Here is a 26,774-nt window from a genome sequence, read left to right as displayed (position 1 = left end):
TGCGCCTTCACATGTGTATGTGGTGTGTCTGGTGTATACAGGGCCATCTTGATTGCTAGGCAGATTAGGCAGAATAGACGGCTCCCTTGAGAAAACTCAGGGATCACAGATATCTTCTCTCTCAATATTAATATTTCTCTAGAGATACATTAAGCTTAAGTGGCTTCTTTTCAATTGCAAATATCCTGGGAGTTGCATCTATCATCTGTATCTTCTTGTGAGTTATGATTAATTAGACTGTGTTCCACCCAGCACTTGCTGACAACAGCCAGAGGTAAGACTGAGTGCAGGGGTCTCAGAAAAGGAGACCCAGGAACCCTTGGGTGGTGGGTGAGTGGTTTGCTGACTCAGGTGACGTCTCCTGAATTATCTCCCTGGGTCACAGGGATTCCTTCTCATCTGTAGAACTGGGCAACAATGGCGAATGAAAGAGAGCACAGAGAAGGAATATAGAAAAAAAAAAAAAAGAACAATGAAAATTCAGTTGTTCCCCAATTTTGCTGAGTGCTCTCCGTGCCTGGTATGGTTTTGTCCTTCAGAGACGTCTGGGTGCTCTTTAGAAAGTCATTCCTCCTTTTATTCAGAACAATGGAAGGGCAAGCTTTTTCCCACGAGACACAGCAATTCCTTGGGGTCCACAAGAAGAGGACAGCAAGGGAGCATTTTCAGTCACTATTCCGTGTCTGTCACACATGGGCACCCAGGGAAACTTTCAGAGAGGTGCCCGTTGGTGCCCCAGAGGAAGCCGTCCTGCTCCGATCCAGGGCCTTGTCCTTCCCTTTCCTCACTCTTTACATTTCTCCTCTCTTTCCTGCAACCTCAACCTTTATTTTTCTATCTACTAGATATTTCTTACCCAGACTGGAACATGTATTATATCCATTTAAGCTGATAAAATTTAAAAAACACCTCCTTTTACCCGATATTCCTCTTAGAAATCAACTTCCAAAATAAGTCTTTATGACTGTAGATTGTATTTTTTGCTTTGTCTTTTAGAGGTGGATATTAAACATAATACTACTGAATTGAGACCAGAGTTTTCATCCTAAGTGCTTCCTTGACAATTAGGCTTTTGATGGGTATGAAACCTGATTTGCTATTTTTCATTGATGGAGAGAGAAACTTTATGGCGGTGTGTCCAATGAAGTCTAATTTTGGTATGTAATTGTTTCCCAAAAATTTGACCTAAAGAATCTACAGTCTTTTCAGATACAATCCTTTCAAAATATATAATACTTGGTGATGTCTAACTTTATTAGGCAGAGGTCCCATGTAATCTGTTTCCTTGCCAAAGTTTTTTAAAATGTAGATTGTCAATTTAGCCTCTTCTAAACATAAGAGAAGTACAGACTCCCCGTTTACATTGAAATTGAATAAAAAAATAAAGTTTATACATTAAAAAAAAAAATGTCTTCATCTCTGAGCTGTGCTTTGGAGCCAAGCAGTTCCAGAATGTTTTCTCCAGTTCCAGTCTCTAAAGCAGTCTACGTTTTGCTCTCACCACGTCACATCATGTACTTTTGTTCAGTTCAGTGATGCCCAATGTGGTGCCAGGTCGCCCAAACGCTTTCTCCTCTTACCTTCCTAGACATTCCAGCAGCCTTCTTTTCTTCTTGAAATCCCTCTACACTCAGCCAGCTTCCTCCTGTCTCTCAGGCTGCACTTTCTCAGACTACTTTGTAGCTCCTCCTGGATCATTCCAGGGATCCCTCTCTTATTCTACACGTTGTTCCATCCCCTTGAATTTAAATACCTCCTCTGTGATGTTGATTCCCCAGTGAACAACTCTGCAGTGAATCCTCTTTTGTGCCGTGTACTCTGCTATCTGACTGCTTACTTAAAGACCAAAGAGAGATCTCTGGAGTTGTTCAGGCTTCAGAGTCGGAGTCAGAAAGCTGGGGTTCAATCCCAATCTCGCAACTTATTTGCTGTGTGACTCTGCGTAAGTCTGCGACAATTCTGTGCCTCTGCTTTTTTGTCTATATATACTTTACAGGGCTTTTCTGATGATAAGTAAATAAATACATCTAAAGCACTTAAAAACTGTGCCTGGCATATAGTAAACATTTAATAATATTTTCCAATTCTCCTTGACTGCTATTATTTCTACTGCTCCTTACATGATTCATAACATGGTCAAAGCAAAACTCCTGATTGTCTCGGCAAATGACACTTTCTTCCACTCAGCTACTTGAATCACAAATTGACAGCTTTCTTAGAATTTTCTCTTGCCAACACCAGTTATTTCCAAGTCTCCTTGACTTTTTTTTTAGAAATTTTTTTTTGATGTGAACCATTTTTTTTAAAGTCTTTATTGAATTTGTTACAATATTGCTTCTGTTTTGGTTTTTTGGCCTGGAGGCATGTGGGATCTTAGCTCCCCAACCAGGGATCGAACCCGCATCCCCCGCACTGGAAGGCGAAGTCTTAACCACTGGACGACCAGGGAAGTCCCAGGTCTCTTTGACATTAACCCCAGAATGTTCCTTAAGTCGTCCAGTTCTCTGAGACACCACTCTAAATCAGCCACACCTCGTGTCTCACTTGAGTTATTGAAATGGGTTCCTAATTGGTCTTCCTGCTTCTTTCCTGCCCTCTTCTCCGAATGATTCTTCAGCACACAGCAACTAGAGTGAGCTGTAAAAAGCACAAATTGGATCCTGTCACTCTTCTGCTCAGAATTCTTCATGATTTCCCATTGAATGGAGGACAAAATCCAAAATCCTTAAGTGGAAGGGTCTATAAATTCAGACATGTCTTCTGCCATGTCCACTTGCCAACCTGTGTTCACTCCCCCTGTCACTCACTGTGGCTCACCCACACAGCCCTTCTAACAGGTTTTCAAATGTTTCAAGAGCTCTACTCTCTTGTGCATTTCAAGTTTGCTTCTAGGGACTGGCTGGAATGTTTTTCTCCCCTTTTTTGGATAATTCCCACTTCTCTCTTTTGAGCCCCAGTAGATATGTCCTCAAAGAGAACTTTTCTGGACCTTGAATCTTAACAATTTGCAATTACATATTATCTGTGTCTTTATTTGCTTAGTGATAGTCTTTTCAACTAGATGCAAGCACTGTGATGATGGGAATCGTATTTGTCTTCTCTGTTGTTTTATTTCAAGTGTCTAGCAGAGCAGTGCTCAATCAGTATCTGTTGAATTAATGAAGTGAATGAATGAACTGTGGCTGATGCAAGTACCTCTTCATTTCAGGGACGAAAACACAATGCAGAGATAAGCAAATCACAAGCTGTTCCTAGATCTGATGCCTTTAAGTGATGAAATCCAGAATTGTGTGTTACATGCAGATTTGATACTATTTAATTTTACTGTTAACAAAAGGAGAGACTCTGCTGGAGGGGGGACGTGCACGGGCTTTGTAGCCGACCTGGGTTTAGCTCCATCTTAATCATTCACTGGTGCTGTGGCCCAGGCCTAGTTAGTTTCCTCGCTTGGAAAATGTTTTTCCTAACTCCAACTCCAAAGCTGTTGCTGAGAGTTGAAAGGAAGTGAATGGCTCACGTTGTCGGCTTCATGAATAAATATTAGCTGTCATTTTCACTGAAAGACCTTTATTTTGGCACTTAACTATGAAAGGGAAAGAAATAGGAACCAAGAATGATAAACTGTTGATTTCTTTAAAATACCCAGAAAAATTTCACTCCCGGATCATATAAAGGCCTGAAATAACAGGTAGTAGAAGGGAAATATTAAAACCCATGAATTTTACTGAAATCAAATAGATAGGTTCTTGGGGCTTCCCTGGTGACGCAGTGGTTGGGAGTCTGCCTGCCGATGCAGGGGACGCGGGTTTGTGCCCCGGTCCGGGAAGATCCCACGTGCCGCGGAGCGGCTAGGCCCGTGAGCCATGGCCGCTGAGCCTGCGCGTCTGGAGTCTGTGCTCCGCAACGGGAGAGGCCACAACAGTGAGAGGCCCGCGTACTGAAAAAAAAAAAAAAAAAAAAGTAGATAGGCTCTTTACATTCCAAGGGAAATGTATGTGTGCTTCCTAGGCCTGGAATGTTCTGTGCATGTCTGGCTCCTCCTTCTGCAGGTCTCACATGCCTTTTCCTACAGGCCATTTCTTCAACACCATGTTAAGTATCCCCCAACTCCTCCCCACACCACCATTGCCTTGCTGATATGAGCACTTTATACTTTTTTCCTGGTATGTCACTATGAACTTAGGTTGCTTAATTACCTATATATGTCTGCCTATGTTGGGTGCAAGTCAATGAGTAGACTATAAATACTGAAAGGTAGCAGGACATGCCACCCCAGGATATGACTGTAAGAGTTTAGGACTTGCCACCCCAAGATATGCTGCTTTGGTATATTGATTATTTGGCACTATAGGCACTTGAAATACAGCAAAGGCAGGGACAGGTGTTCTCTGAACTGCCCTTATCTGCATAAAGATAGAGCCTCCAAAAGCAACTCAATTGTCATCATTTCTCCTCCCCGGGCATTTCTTCAACCAGTGGGGACTGAGTCTTGTCACAGAAGAGGAGACTAGAAGTCTGCCCCACATCCAGACACACTTTGTCATAAATGATCACCATTTCCATCTATTCTTCAAAGGGCCCATTTATCTTTCCTAAAAATCGTCTACTGTCCCCTAAGAGGCCTACGTCCCACTCCCCGCTTTCCCTATTAAGATGGTATTTAATCCTGAATTCTAGGCCACTTAGGGGGTTTACTCATTTTCTCCGAGTATCTCACATATATACATGAGGTATACTGTTAAGAAACATCTTTATTTTTCTTTGCTTGCTTTTCTCTTGTTAGTCTATGTTTTGTTACAAGGCGTCTCAGCCAGGAACTCAGAAGGGTAGAGGGAAATGATTTTTCCTTCCCTACGATACCAACAAGAACAGGGTCTTGTCATTGCTTTATCCCAGCACCTAACACGCTGCCTGGAATGTACAATGTGCTCACAAAGAAAATGAATGAATAGGATGGTTACCTCTATAGCCTGAGAGTCATTATGCCCCTTTGCAGAACTGTTTTTGTCACAGCTGAAGTATAATGCACTTATACTTCTTTGTTAGAAAATCTCTTGTAATTTATATAATTTGAAGCTATGGCCATTAAACTATACATTAAGGGGGCTTCACACAACTTTCTTGAGTTGCATCTTCACTGCTTAATATTCAGGATGCATTAACATTCCCTTTGAGTGAGGGGACTTTTCTTCCTTCCTCTGGGTGTGTCCACAATTCTCCACAGTGTCATATACAATGACTAACGTGGACTGGAGAATGTGGGCATGTGTGTACATCTCTGAACCGTATAAATTATAAAGCCCAGAGAAAGTGGCTTAGCCCCTTGAAAAGTAGGAAGAATAAGGGAGGAGCTCATAGATACTTTTTTTTTTTTTTTTGCGGTATGCGGGCCTCTCACTGCCGTGCCCTCTCCCGTTGCGGAGCACAGGCCTCGGGTGCGCAGGCTCAGCAGCCATGGCTCACGGGCCCAGTCGCTCCGCGGAATGTGGGATACTTCCCATACCGGGGCACGAACCCGTGTGCCCTGCATCGGCAGGTGGACTTTCAACCACTGCGCCACCAGGGAAGGCCCTAATATTTTATATTACATATTTCTATTATGAGAAATGCACTGGATGCTTAAGTTAACTTATTTGTTTGACTTTACCTTACATTGTGAAAAACTGTTGAGGCTGTGCTCTAAAGTGTATTTTGGTCGTTGAATATATTTTTCTCTGTTATGAGAAGAAATAACACAATTTTTCTCTGTTAGGAGAAAGGAAGCACAGCTAATTAAAAATGAACGATAGCCACTCTGAAGTTCATTTGTATTTAAATTTTGACTATGGTCAGGGATTATTACAGAAACATATTTAACCAGAATCAGAGACACTCAGACACCATAAACTGAAGCATTTATAACCTCACTTCTTGACTTATGGCCTTAACATTATTCTCCTAAATTGAGTTTATTATAATCATTTTATCATTCATTCTAAATTTCGGTTGAGATACTTATTATAACTTGAGGCTATAGATGATGGGGGAAATGTCTTGAATTAATTTCAAATAATCCTACATAATTGATAGTCTATATCTAATAGTAAATAACTGCAGTGTAATTGAACTAAATTCTCAGAATCTCTGCCAATGACCTGAATTTTAGGTAAGATAGTGAAAGAAACTGACATGACATTGAATTCTTCTGGTCTTTCAAACTCTATATCTTCCAAACCATATACAGTTTCAGGTTCCTTCAGTCACCCATTGCCCCATTTCTTTCTTAGTCTCTCATTAGTGGGCTCGCGCACACTTGGATGAATAAATGCATTTTGTTTTAGATACTAGTGGAGCTGTCTGATACTATATTTATGTCTCCTTTTCAAAATATAGTTTGATTTTTATATTTGAGTTTACCTGCTATATATTCCTACTTTGGAAAAAACAGAAATGAGAGTTTTTATCCTTCTGTAAGACAATTTGGAGAAATTTTACTATTTCATGGAAGCAAATTTTTATAATTTATCATCATGTTCAGTAGGATTTGAAAATCATAGGCCATGTGTAATATTAATATTTCTATACTTTTCTTTTTAATAATAATTGCACCTTAATTTTTCATGTAAAGAAAGTTTTGGACACAACATTGATACTCCCAATGAGTAGTATGTTTACCTTTTGAGAAATAGGAAAGAAAAGATTGAAGTGGAAGGTAAAAATAAATTATTAATAGGCCAGTATTATTTTGGAACATAAAACATGCAAATGATGAAACCCAAAGAAGTTTTATGACAAACAGTTATATCCCAAGTACCATTTTAATATCCCAAGTACCATTTTAAAAGGTACATTAAATTTTCTACAGTTCAATATAAATCAAATGTCCGTGTTTACACCTTTCCTAAAGCTTTCTATTTTATTAGGAGAAAATAAAAGCTATCAACTACCTACAGAAAAAGTTTGGAATTCTTTGTGAGGATGGAAAAATCCAAAATATTTTTAATCGTATCATATTAACTTGGAATACTGATTTATGCCATCACTTCGCCTATCTGAATATTTCTGTGCCTTATTTTGTACGTGGTATTAAATGCCAATAGGCATTTCATTATCGTCCTCCAGAATTTTTGTCTGCGGGAATTTGAGGAAGATACAAAAGATAATGAAGGGTGGGAATTGTGGTTTTGACTTTAATGCTAAAATGTTCTGCTATTATAAGCCTCTAGGGTGTGGACTATGGGCCAATTAGATGCTGCACATGTAACTACAGCCCTGATCAACAACCTTGAGAATTTTGGCAAGCCTTGCTCAAGAAGGGGAGTGAGCAAGAGATGATGTATGCTCCAACACATAATTCTCTCTGTTCCTGAAAAATTAACTCAATACGTTTGCTATGCTGATACGGAGTTGTTAGAAAATCTTTGTCAACTAGGACAGCACTATATTTCCCAGCTAGGTTCCATTTTTATTTTAATTCACCAATAGTCAATCAGGAATATTTACTAATAGCACATTTTTCAAGATAAGAAAAAAACTTGGATCAAAGAAAATGGAAAGAAAAATTGATCGTCTTTGATAACGACATTGTAACCATTAGAGCAGGGATATAATAAGACTTCCTCCTACCTCCCATTTAAAAAAATTTCTCTTTCACTCTAGGAAAAGAAATAGCATCAATATTTCTACAAAATAGAACTCTGTGATTTAGTTTAAAATTTTATATTATTTGAATTAGGAAAACCCAGACCCATCCAGTTTCAGTGTTAAAGTTTTCTCAACCAGAATGTGGCCAATACAGAGCTTAGATTAATACATGTAATTAATGGATTGATGCATGGAAAGTGATTAGCACAGCGACTGGCATATAGTTAGGACTAAATAAAAATTATCAGTCATTATTATTGTTATCTTTTCATGGTTGTTATAATCATTGTTACTTAGTGCCCATTTTGAATCTACAGAAGAAAGAACCTGTATATTGAAAAGAATGAATTAGAATTTTTCCTCTATGGTTTGTACATTCATTTCTTACGAGGTTGGCTGAGAATAAAAATAAAGCACGTTAAGTCCAGATTAAGCCCTATGTAATATTGTGTGTGACATTTTTACTTTTGAAATTTTTATATCCAGTGCCTCTGATAAGGAAATCTAACAGATTCATCAACCCAAGGTCAAGGTCCATGCTTTGGCTCTTTTAGCTCTCCCATTTTTCAGTATCAGTTCCTTACTCTGCTATTTTAGGGTTTCATTCTCTGCTGTACAGGGAGCTTGGGAGATCTCTGAGCAATTTATCAATGTTTAAATATTAGAAACTGATAATAGGTTAAGATAAATACCTTTTGGTGTTGTAATGTGTAGCTCTAACAAAGAAATTAACTTGATCAAATCAAAAAAAATGTTGGATTGTCAATTTGAATCAAAACCCAAGGATGCTGCTCTATCACCTTGTAGCCCTTTTTTTCTAGGGTTTTCTTTTTTTCTTTTCTTCTAGGGTTCCTCCAAATCTCTGTCTACATCTTTGGTCCCACCCTTTAATACCCTTCTTCAGCCAGCCCCATGTTTTGGAACTAACACAGACCACCTTGGCCCAACTTTTTGGTGAGTGCCACTAATTATGAACTTCCCTTTCTTTCTAGACTTACTGCTCGGTTGTGCCATTCTCGCACACATCTCAGTGGGAATAGTCAGATGAACTACTTTGAGGTGTGGTGTTGGGATTCACGGCAGCACTGTGTGGTACTCTTCCTGTAAAACTGTTTTAATAGCTTTCTTCACATCTTTTGAAACTATGGTAGGAAGAGCAGAGTGGATACTTGGAAAAGGCTGTGTTTTTACAATGCTCAAATCATTAACGTGAAGTTCTGCCTCCTTTTCTGTTTGCTTTGTCTTGTCTTGCTTTCCATTCTTTAGAAATACTCATGTGCTCTTATTCCGCTCCCCCTCCCCCCCATAGAAAGAGGACCACACCCTACAGAACGAGGATTTTAATGACATGATGGGGAGATTTTAGAAAGTACTTCAAAGAACACCATCTGATGTAAACTCTGTTGAAGAGATATCTTCAGGAGATTAAGTAAGAAAATGACTGTCAATATGACAGAAGGGAGGATACCTGTCATGTAGGATTCTGAATAGCAAAGTGAAGCAGAGAGCACTCCAAGCTGTTTTCCCCTACGTAAGTCCTTGAGGAGGATTTGGTCTCGATTCCTGAATGCTATTTCTCCAGCACCTATCACGATCTCTAGTCCGTCCTATGCACTCAATAACTAGAGTTATAAATAGAATGAACATTAGTTACTTATTGGATTTCCATAGAAAAACCAGAAAGGAAAATGATTAGGGGAAGAGGGAGAATAATCTAGTAAAAGAATGATTAGTGCTTGAAGAGAAATAAGGGAAAAGGTAAGGTGGGCAGTAAAGGACACAGGATTAGAAGGTACATTATGGATCTGATATTATTTCCTCTAAAAGCTTTTTGCAATATATATATATATAATAATTGTCTTAAGCAAATGTGGTGTTCAAAAGTCACAATTCCTTATAAGTACAAAATCTTACTTATTGGAGACTGTTTTACCACCCTAAACACAGCCAGCTCAGGTGGATAATTTAATAATTCAAAAAATTACAGTCGCCTACATGATTGTGTTGACAGTTCTGATGAAGTTTACACAGTGCCGACCAATAACCATCCTTGTACCTGTGAGTTAATCAAACACTTTAATAACACTCTAGGGAAGAGGAGTTGGCTTTCTTATAAAACTCAGAGGAGTCATCTATCAAGAACCCTTTTTATTCTCTTAAGCAATGTTGTCGGCAGTCATTGATCTAACTCCCTGGAGGCTATTTTCAGGTCAACTCTATAACTAAGTTGAAGGAATAGGGAGGTGTGCTGAACCTTTTTAATGCAAGATTGGCATCTCAATAAATCAAGGACTGTAAAGGAAAATAATAAGAAAAAAATGGAGACTATCCACTCAAGAGACTCACTAGTTATCACTAGTTAAAAGCACCCTCTGTACTAACTAAATGACTTACTCTTTCTCCTTCTTCTAATAATCTCTTAACATTTTCTTGCTTTTGGTCCCCTGTTGAAGAAAAACCATCAGTATGTGTATATTTAAAATAAAAGAATAAAAAATCTGTGTGTTTGTGTATAAATATAAATACACACACACACACACACACACACACACACACACAGCTAGACAAATAAATCGCCTGTTTCCATAGATAGAAAAGAGTCTTTGACTAAGAATCTAACTGGGTTCTGACCAAAGTTATTACCCCAGAGCTTCTCTTTGCTTAACTCAAGCAGTGGTGATCAAGAAGTGTGTAAGTTTCAGGTATCAGCCTTACTTCTCTCTGGTCGACACTGTGCAAGAGGCAAGCGGCATTTAGGGAACAGGCTAATAACTGTGGGTCACACGCTGTAGAAAGCATCCTACTTGAAAATATCGTATATAAAAAACAACTGATTTTAACCCGACTATCTTTTTTTAAAACCAGTAAAACCTTGCAATACACTTTACATGATCATAGTTAGTAGCTATGGAGGTGTAGTTGCCAAGATATTTCCAAAAATGACTATTTAAAGCAGTGGCACTCTTTCATCTTTAAATGATATTAACTTCTCTATTGAAGTCTCTGCCTAAATTCCCATTGTTGGCAGAAAATTATTATCTCCACCATTTAGAGTAGATTTGTGTCACACACGATCGATGGGTTCTTTGAGTTTGTCCATGTTACAGGCTTCTCCAAAATATGTATGAAGGGTGTAGTACACCCTGGATTTTGGAAAGGAAGTCAGTCTACAAAAAACAGGGCAACAGTCAACCATGTCCTGTTCAAGCATGCACATGTTTTATTTAAGTATTTTCCAAAGGTCTATTTTTTCCAGCATAATGCAGATATTATGCTATCCTTTGAAATAAGATATACGGATTTCAAACAAAATTGTCAAAAACAATGACCTTGGTTACTCCATATGGCACACAGAAATAATTACATTTCACTTACAATACAGATGCACTTAACACAGTCATCAATAGTCATTCACCACCAACACAGTATATTTTTAAATCACCTAAAACACCAAAAAAATTTTTTCTTTTCTGAAAGTCTAAAGAAATTAATAGTTTTGGATAAATGATAAGTTGAAAAGGAGGCAGAATTGCAACAGAAATAATCTAACTGCATTTTTAAATGTAATATTAAGAACATGAAAATAGAACTTTTCCTTGGGAATCAAAAGACCTAAGTATTCCTGATTGAGTTTTCTTTAGCCTACTTTTTAAAAAGTTTTTCAACAAATGCCATCAAAGAAGGTTTCACTCTATATTTGCTCTAGAAGCATAAAGTGACATGAGGCAGGTGTTAATATAATTATTAATATTCACGCTTCAGGAAGATTAGTAACTTTTAAAAAGACATACTAGGAATAAAGCTAGTTCTTCCCGTGAGATAGTAGAGTTTATCTGACTTTCACTCAGCAAGTGTTTATAAATCTACTGGGTGCTCAGCATTGTTCTGGAAGCTAGTCTAGAAAGGGGAAGCAAGAATTTCTGGCTTTACTTGAAAATGGTTGGATTATTTCCTCTTTATGATAAATTATGATAAGCATTTAAAAAATCTCTATAGTAGAGGGATAATTATTAACTCTTTCCATGTATTGAAGCTAAACTTATTCCTTACAGTGGTGGTTTGGAATGAACAAAACTTTTCACTGGACATAAAACTTTTTTACACTGTCACGTGCAGACATGTCTGCTGATGTATTTTAAAGGTGAAAAGGTATCAAGACTTTTCAGTTAAATGTACATAGAGCTCAATTTTGCATCATCAAACTCCTGTCCTCCTGATTTAGAGGAGAAAATTGCTCCTTGCAATATGCAGGAACCTTTCTGAGACAAATCTGTGCTGTCTTCCCCAGTGGCGTAGAAAGCAGGCTTTCAACAAATATTGCTGCATAAAGCACTCCAGTTTATCTCTGCATTTCAATTCACGCTAGTTATTCTCAAAATGGATTCGAGATCTAAAGCAAAATAAATAATACATCAAGCGAGATTCTGGGATCACTGATCCTGTGATGTTAATCCCAGCCAATTCTTTTCATGAAACATACAATGATATATCCGGTATCTGGGCTTTTCCATAACAGCAAAAAGGTTAGAGATAATTCATAGATGTCAACTCCTTTTTTTCCTGATTTTTGACAAGGGGATTGACGATGATGATAATCTACTTATAAGATAACTTGTTGGAGAATACAAAAGTAGGAAAGTCCTTTGAACTACAAAACATTAGTCCAGCTGATGATGATAAATCCAATAGAAAGGTGCTATAGAAATACAGGAACAAATAATGCACTGTCACAGGAATACAGTGGACCAAAGAATATTACAGAAAAACATTTACGGCACAAGGGTTTTGGATTAAAAAGTTATCTAAAACCTGGCGACACGAGAAGTTTTTCTATGGAATGTGGCTCTTACTGTATCTAAGAAGATCTGGAAATACAACAACAGAAAATCCTGATTCCTGATACAACAGGTGTACAATGAATTATTGCAGTTGTAACAGTATCTAGGTGCAAGGTAAAACAATAATTAATACTGAACTAGCTGAACACTTTAGATTTACTAGTGAGCATCCCCATGAGAAATACTGCAGTTCTAAAAGGAGTTTATTTGCACAGCCCACCATGGAACATGAACAGTCAGCTTGTTGTAAGTACACAGAAATTCCCTCTTTCTACAATTATAGTTTATCATGCCGATTCTGAAGACAACGTAAGGAAACTGAGATCACGGCTCCAAAGAATTCTAGCATGCATTATGATGGTTTCCTTCAGTCAATACAAACGTGTTGTATGAGGTTTCTTTTTTTTAATGTGTAATAATAATCTTCATCATAGCCAATGTTCATGGTTTTAACAGGAAAAATTTTTATCAAAATGTTTTCCGTATTTTTTTTGTTTTGCATTCAACTGGAACATTATGTTCAAAGATTTATTTTATTTATTTTATTAAAAAAGAGTTCTGGTCATAAGAAGCATCAATAGGTGGCATTTCATTGTGCTCATTCACAAAGTCAAAGGGCCACAGACTATTTCTCAGTTTGACAGGTTAGACTCCATCTAGAAATGCCATTTGGTGGTTTTATTTCCATCTTCAAGTTTGGAAACTTTGTCTTTGTTTCACTACCAACCTCCTTGCTTTGTCGTTTTCATCTGCGAAACGTTTATTGTTTCTTCTTTCTTCCACATTGGGATTCTTTCCACAGCCAGGGCTCAAATTCTCTTGGACCTGATTCCGACTGTCTTACAGAGCAGACACTCTGACAATGTTGCCTCCTGAGTACTCAGGAGACTCTGGCCTGTCATCTCCTTCGGGGGTGGTTACTGGAGGTGTTGGGATGCTTATTATTGCTGTAGTCACATAAGGTTGTTCACAGTTTAGTTTAACACACTCTTCCATTTTGGCATTTAAACTGGATCGGCTGGTGAGGAAAACATAGATTTAAGAAAGTGAGTCGTTTACTTAAAATTTTCTTTCCAATAACGGAGGAATACATGTTTTCATGTTTATAAGTAACATTTTAAATGGCTAAGAACAATCACCAAGATTAAAAAAAATGAAACACCGAACCTTAAGATAAATTAACGTGAACGTTAGGGCATTAACATCGAACAAATGTCTAAAAGCCAGCTGAATCTGGTTCAATCGGTGTTTCTCAAAGTGTTTTCTACAAAAATGCAGAGCAGGTGAGTTTTGGAAAGCCTAAGTTGAGCAAAGTAAAATAGTTTTCTTTAAGACAGGACCTCTGAGAGGTTTGAGATACCATCATGAAAGGGACATACCCTGTGGATAAACCTCAATTCTTTTGCCCACAGAATCTCTTTACTACCTTGTCTCTTTGGGATATATGAGGCCCTTAAGGCTTTCAACTTAGTGACAGCCAAATATTAAGAACTCAAGTTAGTCATTACTAATACTTAAACATTTTCCCAAGTGGTATTCTTGCATGAGTTATATACTCTGTGTAGGGAGGGGGAAAGAGGGTAGGAGTAAGGAGGGTAGACATAGGAGCTTTAAACTACTTTTTTTCCCATAGAAAACTTAATTAAAATGCTTGTCCTAAGATTTTCTTTATAAACACTTCTTCATTTTCTACTTTGTTTTGGAATAAATGTAAAACAAGATACAGGTAGAATATCTTAGAGACAGAAATCTTTCATTGCTCCAACATTTAATATTGGAGCAATGAAATAATAATGGAATAATAATATTCCATTTAATCCCAGAGACATCTGATTTTTTTCCACAAAGACTGTTGGATGCCAACAAAGAAGTAGCACTGAATTAACAGACTGTTAATCTGAAAAGATAAGCTTTTTAATTTGAAGAACAAAGGAAAATTCTTTGGACAGAAATTGATCTTTATAATGATTTATCTAGTTGAAATGTACTATTGATACTTATTATTACACATGTATGATTTTGGTCAAAACAAGTAGCACGTAAACAGAAGCAAAGGGAAAATACCAATAGAAAAATTTCACTTAAACTGTCCACAAACTCACCAGAGGTAAACAATTTCAGCATTTTGCTTATCTTTTTTTGATATTGGATTGAGTTTTGTGTTTGTTGAGGCCCCAAATACCTTTATGATCAAAACTGCATACTGATTCAAAAGATTCCTTTGGGCATAGTTTTATTTTTCACTGTGACATTAACTATGTTGAATATTTTTGGGTGCTGTTGAATACCTTTCAATCATATCAATGTCAACTTAATTTGTCTCTTTTGCTTGTGTTGACTATCATTTCAGGCCATGTGTGTTGACTTAGGGGACTCCTGAGTGTAGAGGTATCTGCTCAAGAAAAAGTTGTGAGGTTGAAGAGGTAAGAATACATTTGTGTGTGCCTGACCTTCTTATCTTCTTTCTATTCTTTTAGTACTGATCCAGGTACACCTTTGACTCTTAGTGAATATTACAGTAGATTAATTTTCCTACTTGTTTCAGACCAGTTTTGTCTCATTCTAGACCCGAGGAACTAGGGTTTAATTGCCACAGAGGTGGCAACATGACAGTAGGTGGAGATGTGCTCTGAGAAGCAGCACAGGTGTGTTAAGGCACACAGATTAATCTCAGGTACCTGTTAGATAGCGGGGTTCTCTCCACACATCTAATCTGAATCGTGCTGAGTTCTTGCACACTGCCTCGGTGGCTTCCTGATATGTTGGCGTTTGGAATGCGGAAAGTTTTTTTGTGTCGTCTTGAACAGCAAGTGCTGGTGATGCCTTGTTGTGAAGAGACAGAGGGACTGTGACTTGAAGGACGATTAACTGTTGCAACTTCCATGCAGCTTTCTTCAAAGACTTGTTCATCCACAAACTCGTGATTCTGTTCCATAGTGGTAAGAAATGTGAAGAGAGCAGAGGAACACATTTTAACTTAAAAAAATGTATTTATTGTTTTTCCTGAAGTACGGTTGACTTACAGTATTATCACATTTTACCTCTGAAAAAAAGATTTGAATAGTTTTCTTTTTAGAAATGAAATATGCCCACGTACATTTACACTATCTTATGGGTAAAAAAATATCATTTTCATGATAATTAGAATCTCAAAGCTTCTTGTTGGCCTTTGTGTGAAAATAATCTCTCTCTAGTTAGACCCTGAGATTGATATACACAGACTGATTTAGTATCCGTTTATAGATTAACTTTACCTTGAAATATCATTTATTAAGTTAAATATAAAATCTGGAAGTTATCAACTAAATATTAGAAACCCTCAAAAATGAATATAGATAATACCCGTGGGGAATGTGTAAATTCACATGTACTTTATTTTTAAACAAATTGACAGACTGAAGTTATGAGAAAGAGACTATTTTAATAGAATGTTCCAAGTTAGATTGTCTGTTATATATTAGCAAATATTTTCACATGGGATTGAAAATATTTTTTAATTAGAAAATGAGATAACTAAGACAATTCCCATTCCTTTAGATGCTCCTCTAAAATTCCCAGTATATAGAAAAATATGACTTATTAAGTAAGTAAAATAAGACTTATTCAATAAGTAAAATAAATTTATCAGAATGCATCACTTTATATTTGACCCAGAAGGGGTTAGCACTGAACTTTCGAGGTCTCCATTCTTATCTTTGTGATACATCACTGGCTGGACCCATGATCTCTGTCTATGTTCCTCTAACCCAGAAGCCAACGGTGATGGACATCATCTCACATACCACACCTTAGTGAAACACAGTGTAAAATCTGCTTTTAAAATATTTAATAAAGAATTGCTTCCTAAATTGCCTATGTCATACTTTTACCTCAGAAACATATGGGAAAACATTTTTGGTCTGAACTACTAAGAGTATCTTCAATTACTATTTTTTTTCTTTGTGTGGGTGGGAATAGTCTTATAATAGAAGGCTTTGTCCATGCCAAATTTCACTTAATCATCTCTCATCCTAAAATATTAGTAAAACAACTGAAGGAATTTACTGGCTAATAGGAAAAATATTGTTTTAGTGACTCATTTTGCCATTTCTTTGCTGAGACAAGCATTTTGAAGTAAATGAAATTTAACATTCTGTTTAGAGTCCAGAGGATAATATGATCAGCTGAGACAGAATTTCATGTTAAATGTTAAATTTTATAGAAAAAAATACAGCTCACAAAGGAGTCACAATCTGTTTTCTTCTATTATAATGCACACTTCACATACATAATACAAGTCATAAGGCGTGACATTCTAATTTATCTCATCAGTGATTGAAAGGGAAGAAGTCATTCTGTGGCTGGTTAACGTATATTTTTGTAGGTAGCTCAATTTAAACTATATTAATTAGTATTGAATAATTTTTGATTAAAAAAGCCCTAAAAGGTAAAATAGTCAAAAAATGGAAATAGAAAGAAAAAGATAGGGATACATACATTTGATTATTGTTATCATTTAACTTTCAAAGAGTTATCCTAATAAAGTATAGATCTTTATTTAAGATACTAATATAATCTGTTCAAAGCCCTCAAATAATTTTCCATTTATTATGAGATAAAGATCAAACTTCTTTACGTGCCTCCAAAACACAAGGTTATCTGGCCACTGCCTTCCTCTCCTCCTCTACTTGTGCCATGGTACCCTCTTTCCTCTGACCACCCTCAAGTTCTTTTACTTCCTCTTAGGCCAAGTTCCAGTCTTCCTCAGGTGCTTACATCAACTTTTAGCCCCTTCATTTCTTTGCCTAACTAACTCATAATGGTCTTGTGGTTCTTAACTCAAGTTCCACCAGGAAGCTTTGCCTGACCTGGTACCCTCTGGCTCCACCCTCTTTGCCCTCAGTCCACTGGGGCCCCATTTTTGCTTCCCCTGCTAGTTGTCCTTCTCCAGTAACATCCATGTTTTGTCCCAAACCTGCAGGCTCAAGGCGGGGCAGAGGCCATACCTGACTTCATGGTGTATCTTGGGTCTGGCTCACTGTCTGGCACATAATAGGCAAGTAATACATGTTGGTTGAAAGACTATATAAGTATATGAATAAGTGGATGGACAGTATGTCAGAACTGAGAATACAAATATGTGTCTCTGGTGAGTGAACAAGCAGACTTGATTCAAATACGGTGAAAGTTTTATTCTGCTCTGTGGTCACAGACTGTGATCCCTTTTGACAAGCTAGCTAGAAAACAGATGCCTTTGTTAAAGAGGCGGTCCAACTGGGAGCTTACAAGTGGAGAAATGCAGACTGAATCCTCAGCCCCAAGGGGTATGCCAGTAATTAAGTGCGTCATTTTCTTATGAGAACAGATAGTTTTTATTATCAATCTCTGTTTATTATACCTGTGAATGAAAGAAATGCTTATATTCAGTTATTCTCTATTTTGTTATTACTATTGCTATTCCCTTTATCCAGATGTCAGGAACACTTAAACGTCATTATTTTTATTTCTGTTTAAACAGTATTTTAAGAATCAGGAGAAGATATTCTATAGGACTTGCAGTCAGCTATTGGAAGACAGCTTTCCATCTGCATTAAACTGATATTTTAGCCTAGGGTTAAGATTACCACTAAGGATAAAAACATTTTAATAAGTCTCTAAAATACTTTCTAAGTTGAAATGTCACTACAGTCTTTCAAAGTAATTTCAATTACTGTGGATTTTTTTTGGTTTTTAGTATATTTTGCAGTAATGCAGATGGCGAAATTGTGCTTGGATGCATTAAATATTCACAAAAACCAGTGGGACTACTGTCTGAGTTGCAGGGGCAGCCAGTCCTGCCTTTTCCTTACCGTGGTTTTTTCCAGGCAGTGGAGCAGGTGGTGGTGCTGGGTTTCAAAGCTGGAGCCGGACTTGCTAACAAAGCCTTGCTCATCCTCAGAGGACTGTTAACAGGGAGAAGACAGAAGGGTTTTCTATTTTATTTGCAAACAATGAGAACCTCAGCCACATATTTCCACAGAGAGATCTGGCCTATTTCCTGAGATTAAACGGCAGCATTTAAAAAATTTTTTTAACTAAAATGGATCAAATGTAGAGTTGCTTTTGAGTTTGATAATCAGCATTTACGTTTTCATCAAATTAGCGGTCTGGCCTTTTAGACTTGCCTCCATGAGTTGAAACTTTAATTTTCTTTTACTCATTCATCTCCCAGCTACCTTTGAAAGCCTGGGATAATAATATTTAATCTAGTACTTAGATAATCCCGAAACCACCTTCATGCTTACGTACACAAAAGCTATTACGTAAGTAAAGATGACTGGAATCCTAAAAATTACAAGAGAGTTTTGAGGTAAAAGTAAAGTCTCTCAAATTATATATCATACCATGTGAACTTTATAACACAGAATGGTGTTCCCTCTTCAGTAAGAAGTAAAACAAGACAGATGTCAACTCTCCCGCCGCCGCATCGCCACTCAAATGAACTTTAAGGAGCATACGTAATTTTGAAATTAAAAAAAAAACAACCTAGGTATCTGAGTCGTTGAGAATTTTTGACTTTTCCCAAGTTTCTGTGAGATGCAGAAATATTGCCCAACCATGAATGGGAATCATGACTCACTGGCAATATTTCGCAGCCCAGCTTCTAGCCTCCAGCCAGTAAGGTCCAGGGCGACAGGCATGGAATTGGCTATTTATCCAAGGAGTCCTAGTTTGTTTTTGTGCAAATATGGTATTATAAACCATAATCTGTATACTAAACATACACAGTCATTGTATTCCGCCTGGGATGCCATTGTTAGAAAACAATTTTCGTGGATAGTTCTAGTAAAGACACATTTCTTTCCTCTTAAAAAAAAAAAAGAGAAAAGATGGTACAGGGTGAGGTTATTAAAAGATGACACCTTTGTTGTTTCAAAGCCATTTTCGCAACTACCCACAATAAAATTATATGGTTAAGTAGAACTAAATCAATATTGCACCAATAATTTGAACATTAAAGGAAACGAAATGTTTGACTCGTACCTGCAGTTGGTTACTGAGTAAGCCATTCCGTTTGCTCTGCATGTAAGCGTTTGCACTTCCGCTTTTAGCTGCCCGGATCCTGGCCAGTCTGGCTTTCTGTAAGAGAAGAAGAAGCAATGTCCTATTAAGATCTATGACTGGATTTCTTAAAACACTGAGTGCATTCTTATATAATCCTACTGTCGGCACACATATTTTTAAAAGCATGCCAGCTTCTCACATGTAACTACTGAATAGTAAACTTTCACCATTGAAGTGCTTTATTTTAGTTAACGTTTATCAGTGAGATTGATGAACTACTTTGGAGTTGGGTTATACGTTTAAGAATTGTAATTAAGTCTTTACAGTAAGATCACATTATTTCAGTGTTGTTTCTGTCAATTGTATCAAGAGAAAAATAGCAGCACGGCTTATATTTTCACTTATCCCAATCTGAGTAACTTAATGAAATGAAGACCCAGCAAACCAACAGCCAAGTTGTTTTCATTTAAACTAATGTTCTTTTAAATTTAGTAACTAAGTTCCAGGAACCTACTGCCTTTCTTTTTTTCCTTTCCTCCTCTCTTCCCTACCCCTCCCCTCCCCTCCCCTCTCTATTTCTTACCTGCCTCCCTCCCGCTCTCCTTCCTTCCTTCCTCTCTCCCTTCCTTCAGTCCTTCCTTTAAAGAAAACTATTCAGTTGTATCTGCATCCTCAAATATCAAATTCTGTTTTTGCAATTCTTTTGTTAAATTGGCCAGTGTAGACGCTGTACAACATGGGATCTCTAAAAAAAAAAAAAAAATTTACCACTACCCTAAATTTATCCACTTTGTCTACTGGTTGGACTTCTGATATTCTGTTCTACTTTAAAACTGCTGTTGTATATCTGCCCCAGACTGTCATGGTATGAGTCTGGTTTTCATTTCCTGGGAAGCACTATTTTGGTGACCATTCTGTTCGTGTGACACATATAACGAGTGTACGTAAGGAAGAAACTGGAGTGGCTTGGGTAAGAACTTACTTGTAATGACTCTGTCTTTTCCCTTTCTAAACAACCCTGAGGAAGACTATCTCAGTCTCTAGCCCTGGAATCCTCTTTTTAATAAAACAATTTTTATTATCTAGATTTTTTAAATGGAGAATGAATATATACATATGACAAAAATTTTGATACTACAATAGTATGTGAAAAACAAGTAAGTCTGTCTGGACTTACCTACTCCTGTTCTTCAGGGTCAACCACTGGCAATATTTCTAGAGAATCTTACCAGAAATATTCTAGACATAAAAAAGCAAATATATATTCCTATGTATATACGCATACATTTTTACTTGGGAGAATATGCTACACACTCTTCTGGACTCAGCTGTTTTCATTTAGTGCAACTGGGACTCCTCCCATATCTACATAAAGCCACCTCATTTATTTACGGTTGTGTAATATGCCACTGTAGGAATGAGAAGCATCATTTAGCTAGCAGGCCAACCACAATTAAGTTTTAAGGCACTTTTTGCTACTACAAGAAATGTTGCCTGCTTGGAACACCATGAGCCGATCTGCAAGACGAATTTCTAGAAGCAGCATTATTCCTGGATCAAAGGGTGTGTGTGTTTGTTTTGTTTGATAGGTTTTACCAAACTTCCCTCCACAGTTGTACCAAGGTGCCCCTTTACCCACACCCACAGCATTTGACAGTAGCACCGAGATGTTGGAAGCTCTCAGAATAGCATTAAGATATCATCTGGCTTCAACCCCATCCCTTCTTCGAAGAAGAAGAATTCTCCTTCGAAGAAGAAGAATTTCTTCTTCGTGTGTGCTGATTCCAGGTTAAAAGAAAACTGTACATAGATCATATTTATAAGTGATGGGAAAAATAGACAAATTTCACTCTTGGTTGGCACGATAGTGTTTAGATGACTCAAAATACTGAGACAGTACTAGAGAATGAAGTTGGAAGGTAGAAAATGCTTAACTTCAAGCTGTATGGTGCAGCCAGGATTTCAGAACAGACTCAATAAAACAACGGGAAGTGACAAGCACATTTGGAAATGACTTAGAATTGACGTAATAATTCAGAAATAAGTAATATAAATATACATTTGGTTTCCAGAAAGGGGTATTGTTGAAACTTCAGTCCTAAAGTCTCACTGGGCTCCTGGAACATTCAATGTTCCAGCAAATATATATTTGCCTTTTTTGGTTCCCTTCCTCCCTCAACCTTCCCCTCCTCTTTCTTTCTTTTTTTTTTGTAACCACTGCATGTAATTATATTGCCTATATCATAGTTACTAGTCTCACCTATGTCATTCTCCAAGCATTTAGCCTCAGTATTAGGAAATATTACTTTCTTTGATAAATGAAACATGTACATTACCCAAAAATACTGTCCAACAAAGGAAAATGACATATTTTCCATAATGGAAAACCTACATATTATGGCAACAACTACCACAGAAGTAGTTCTAAGTTTAGGGAAAAAGAAACAGTTGTTTTAGAGACAGAATAGCTATTTAGCTAAGTCATGTACTGTGTTAGAAAAAGAACCTCCCATCTCAGTTTCATTCACGACTTTTCTTTCATTTTACTACAGTACTATATGACTTAATTGGTTTACTTGGTCTTGTGGCACACCATGCCAAATGTCTGCTGAATGCTGGCCTTCAACCAGAATACCAGAAATAGTAGATTAAAAAATGGAAATAAGTATAAGGCACTAAAATGCGAGACATGGTAATGCTCTCAAGATACATTAAGCTTTGGCTAAGAAGATAATACTCATAAAAAGATAAAAGTCAAAATAAAGTCAAACAGAATTGCCAAATAGAGAATAGAGATAGCAAGTGACGTAAGATTTGGGGGGAAGAGAGAAATGCCTATGAGTTGGTCTGTCAAGGGGAAATTACATTGAGGATGCAGGACCTGGGATAAGATCCAGAAATTTGAAGAGAGTAAGAAAAGAGACCAAATGTCTCCATATTCTGCCATTATATTCTGGTGTGTGTGTGTGTGTGTGTGTGTGTGTGTGTGTGTGCGTGCGTGCATGTGTAGAAGAGGATTTTTCTTCAGATACTGAACACTTGCTATTTTAATTGAAAAGAACAAATGCAGATATGCAAGACTGTCTTATTTTAATTGTGTATAAGGTTTTGCTTGAGCTTGGTGCTGTCAATGGGACTAAACATAAACAATTCTGGTCTAAAAAAGCATTTTGTAATATTTATTATTCAGCTTGACTGACACTTTTACTGAACGGACATCTTGCTTGACTGAATTAGCTGGTTATTTTTGCACAACTCTGATATTTGTCAAATCACCCAGTTCCAGATAAATCGAAACTATCTTAGCCTAACGAATGTTTATTGTTTTTTAAAAAATTTCTTGGGAAGGAAAATAGAAAATATCCCTTGGTAAGTAACTTATTTATTTCCATATCCACCTTTCTTTCTTAGATGACTATGTTCAGTTTTTGGTCACAGACTATTTACTGGACATATCACATTAGGTTATTATATTTGACTTTCTATATACTAGTAGTCACAATATTAAAATTCATTGCATTATGGCAGAAACTTAGAATACAGGAGATACTTTAAAGATAAAAAATTCATAAATCATGCTTTTCAATTTAGTGTACTTTAAAATATCATATTTATTTATTTTTACATTCTAAATTTATTTAGATAAAAAAGCTTCTAAAACATTCTAAGATTTTCTATATTGATTTGCTTGTTTCAGATGACAAAATTTAAAAAAAGAACAGATATTTTGAAGACTGGTTTATTTGAAAATCAGATTTGTACTTCGAACAGTTTTCATGCAGGTAGCTCTTTTTTTTTTGGCATTGAGAAAATGAATGATAGGTGGCTATATTAAAGAAGTTGTTTCTAGACTGGAGATGGATGGATGCTGGAGAGCTATGCTTTTTGTAGGATTTCTGTTATTTTTAAACGATGCACTTGTGTGTACCCAGTAGAGAGACTGTAGTGTGTGGGCAGAGCCACAGCTGTGGTACATGACAAGCCCTGATGGATGCCAACTGTGGCCAAAATTCCTCCATCTCTGCTTGTGAAAGTGTGCCCTGCCTGAGACTACAACTACCCAGAGGGTGTCTTGTTTATTGGATTATCAGTTTTATTTATTACTATTCTCTATAATAATTAGTTAAAGGCTTGATACTTGTCCAAAAATGGGGGAATTCCATAAAGCAAGAAACTACAAGGCTAAAAGAGTGATTCTTTGCTAAAGGAAGCAGACCTCTGACAATGGATGTCAACAAATTCTCTGGACAACATGCTGTGTGACCACGTTGGTTAACCTGAACTTCCCAAAGAGTTACTTTACGAGGTTTTATATTTTATACTGTATGAAGTATAAAGTATACTTTTTGCTTTACTAAAGAGATCAACATTGTTCGAAAGCATGTTTAAAATCCTGTTCTAGAACTACCTACAAAGCCAGTTATGAACTGTACCAAAATCTCTCATGATATTTTAGAGTTATAGCCAATACTGTACATCCACTTTAGTCACGGTTATGAATGCTTTTTTTGATATTAAAAAAATAAATCTATTCTTAAAGGACATGATACAGTATCCACGAAGAATCCTGGGAATCTAGCACCATAGCCTTAAGGAAACTGTAAAAGAGATTTCCATAATTATTTTTAAGTAACAAGGGCCCTGACTCTCAAGGTGATTATTTTGACAAAGAATGGGGAGGGGAAGTGTGCTAACATTTAGTCAGTTTTTCTTTTTTTTAACATCTTTATTGGAGTATCATTGCTTTACAATGGTGTGTTAGTTTCTGCTGTATAACAAAGTGAATCAGCTATACATGTACATATATCCCCATATCCCCTCCCTCTTGTAGCCAGTTTTTCTGAGAGGCATCTATCTTAGTGTTCAAGTGTATGAACCTGGAAGCCAGATCCCTTGGACTGAGTGAGAGTTCTCCAATTTTTTAGGTATGCAACCTTAGAATTTCTCAAATCCTGGGTAGTTTAGAATTCTCATCTACGAAATAGGAATAATAATGGTAACTAACTTCTAGACTTGTTGAGAAGACTGTATAAATTATTTTTAAAAAAAACCATCAAACCAATACCTGGCACATAGGAAGCCACCAGTAAATGTTAAATCTTGTTAATACTATGACATGCTTATATACATTTACATATAATCTTAATCTTATTGTGATGTAGGTATTGTTTTCCTGCTTTCACAAAGGAGTATGCAACCTGTTTACTCTGAGATCAGTCCATTGATGTGAAGTTCAGAGAAACAGTAAACTGCTGGGCCAAAAATAAAACTCAGCTACTAATGATCAAATTTCTCCTACTTCCTGTGTCAACTATGTTGGATATCCGAGACCTATTTCGGTGCCCTTTAATAGCCCCTGTCTACTGGAAGCGGCTTGATCCCTGACGGACAGAGACTAGATGAATCAGATCGAGAAATCTGATTCTCATAAAATTTGCCAAGAATCTATCTTTGGTTTTACTACTGTCATTAGCGCTGTTCACCAAATATTTCTTTCCTTTTGTCTCTGGTTGCACAGGAAGATTGTCTTTCCCTGCCTCTTTTGAAGTTACACACGGCTATGTGACTGACTTTGGTTAAGGCAGTAGAGATGGAAGTGATTTGGCCCACTTCCAGGAGGAGGTTTTAGGAGTCAGTGTGTGATTCACCAAGTCCTTTCACACCCTGCCTGAATGATTGCAGACGCACACTGTCGAGATGGAGTTTCTATCACCAGACCAATCTGTAGCATGAAGAAATACTCCTTGTTGCTTTAAGCCACTAAGATATTAAGGTTCTTTTTTTACTATAGTATAATTTAGCTTGTGCTGACTGATGCAGCTATCGACCAAATCCAGAACACTGAACAGCCAGTAGGGGATTTTAAAGCTTACTATACAAAATGGGAGACACTAAATCATGGTTGCACAGAACTGAATACACACCTTTTGTGCTCTCCGTTTGTCTGCTCGTTGATTTTGGTGGTAGATTCGACTGAAGTTGGATACAATCACTGGGACAGGCAGAGCAATGACCAAGACCCCGCTCAGCGAACAGATGGATCCGAAAATCTTCCCTGCTATGGTTTTTGGTACCATGTCACCATACCTTGGGTTAGAGAAAAAAATACATTAAGTCATAGAAAGTTATTTCTGTCTGCTACAAATAGTTTTCAGCTTTAACTCAAATGATTTTTTGGACCAATGTATCTCTACTTCATGGCTAAAATATACATGGCTTGAGACTTCAATAAACTAGACATTATGAATATCTGAGTATAAAAATTACCTTTCAACTTTGCAGAAATTGACTCTAACATTTACAAATTGCTTTGATTGGAAAATATTTTAAGCCAGATGATGTAATGAGAACTGTTTAATTTGTCCTTTATATCACATGGCACTTTTCTTTACATTTACTTATAGTCAACATTTCCACGCTGAATGTTATAGTCTAGATAACACTCTTTTCCACTTAATTTTTTTCAACATTGGACTGGTTATGAAATTTAAATAGAAAAAGTGGTACATCACATTCCTGTCATCAGATATAATATCTTCAAAAAGTGAACTTTCCAAGGTCCCATTAACCTTCACTTGTGAAATCCAATGGCCATTTTGCCATGATGATCTTACTCAATCTCTTATTTGTATTTGATTTGTTTTCTCTCTCCTTAAAATACTTTCTGTTGGCTTCAACGTTAGCAAACTTCCTTAGTGGCCTTCTACCTCATTGGTTGCTTCTTCTCCATCTTCTTTTCTGGCTCCTTTCCCTTATCTGATTTCTAAATTTTGGAGTAATTTAGGTCTCAGCCTCTTATCTTCTCCATATAAACCCTCTTCCTATGTGATTTTATCCAGTCCCATAGCTTAGAACTATCTACATGCTGCCGATACACTAATTTACATCGACACCCTGATGTCTATCTTGAAAATCAGACAGTGGGTTCTGCTCTGATTATTCCTACCGCTAGATATTTAAGAACCAATTAAGACTTAAATTAGCCAAAAAGGAACTCTTATTTCCCTAGCTTCCTCCAGCCCCCTCAAATCTGTTCCTCTCATCGTCTACCACCTCTAATTAAACAGAACCACAAACCACCCAGTTGCTCATATATCAACACAGAAAGAGCCACCCATCTTTCGTCCCTGCATCTCATTTCTCAGCCAATCTTGCTGCCTCTGACCAAACCAAACTATATTCCATCCGGGTTTCTTTCCTCAACCTCCATTTTACAATAATCTAAGCCATCATCATCGCTTCCCAGAGCCATGGATATTGCTTCTTACTTGAACTTTTGTTTCTATATTT

At 37.0% G+C, this 26,774-nt stretch overlaps 1 protein-coding gene across 1 annotated transcript in view; it reads right to left on the bottom strand.

Annotated features, from left to right (window-relative positions):
• Positions 1-12,491: 12,491 nt before the first annotated feature.
• Positions 12,492-26,774, bottom strand: part of KCND2 (potassium voltage-gated channel subfamily D member 2) — a 462,369-nt gene continuing 448,086 nt past the window's right edge. Inside the window, exons 2-6 of the mRNA XM_065883699.1 lie at positions 25,409-25,571; positions 19,464-19,559; positions 18,290-18,382; positions 15,140-15,387; positions 12,492-13,479 (exon numbers count right to left, since the gene is read on the bottom strand). Of these exons, the coding sequence (XP_065739771.1) occupies positions 13,302-13,479; positions 15,140-15,387; positions 18,290-18,382; positions 19,464-19,559; positions 25,409-25,571 (778 nt within the window). The 3' untranslated portion in view covers positions 12,492-13,301. The remainder of the gene's footprint in view (positions 13,480-15,139; positions 15,388-18,289; positions 18,383-19,463; positions 19,560-25,408; positions 25,572-26,774) is intronic.

Source organism: Phocoena phocoena, chromosome 9 (assembly GCF_963924675.1).
Source record: "Phocoena phocoena chromosome 9, mPhoPho1.1, whole genome shotgun sequence".
Taxonomy (NCBI): domain Eukaryota; kingdom Metazoa; phylum Chordata; class Mammalia; order Artiodactyla; family Phocoenidae; genus Phocoena; species Phocoena phocoena.
The sequence above is the reverse complement of the archived record's forward strand: the minus strand, read 5'-3'. Positions and strand labels throughout refer to the sequence as shown.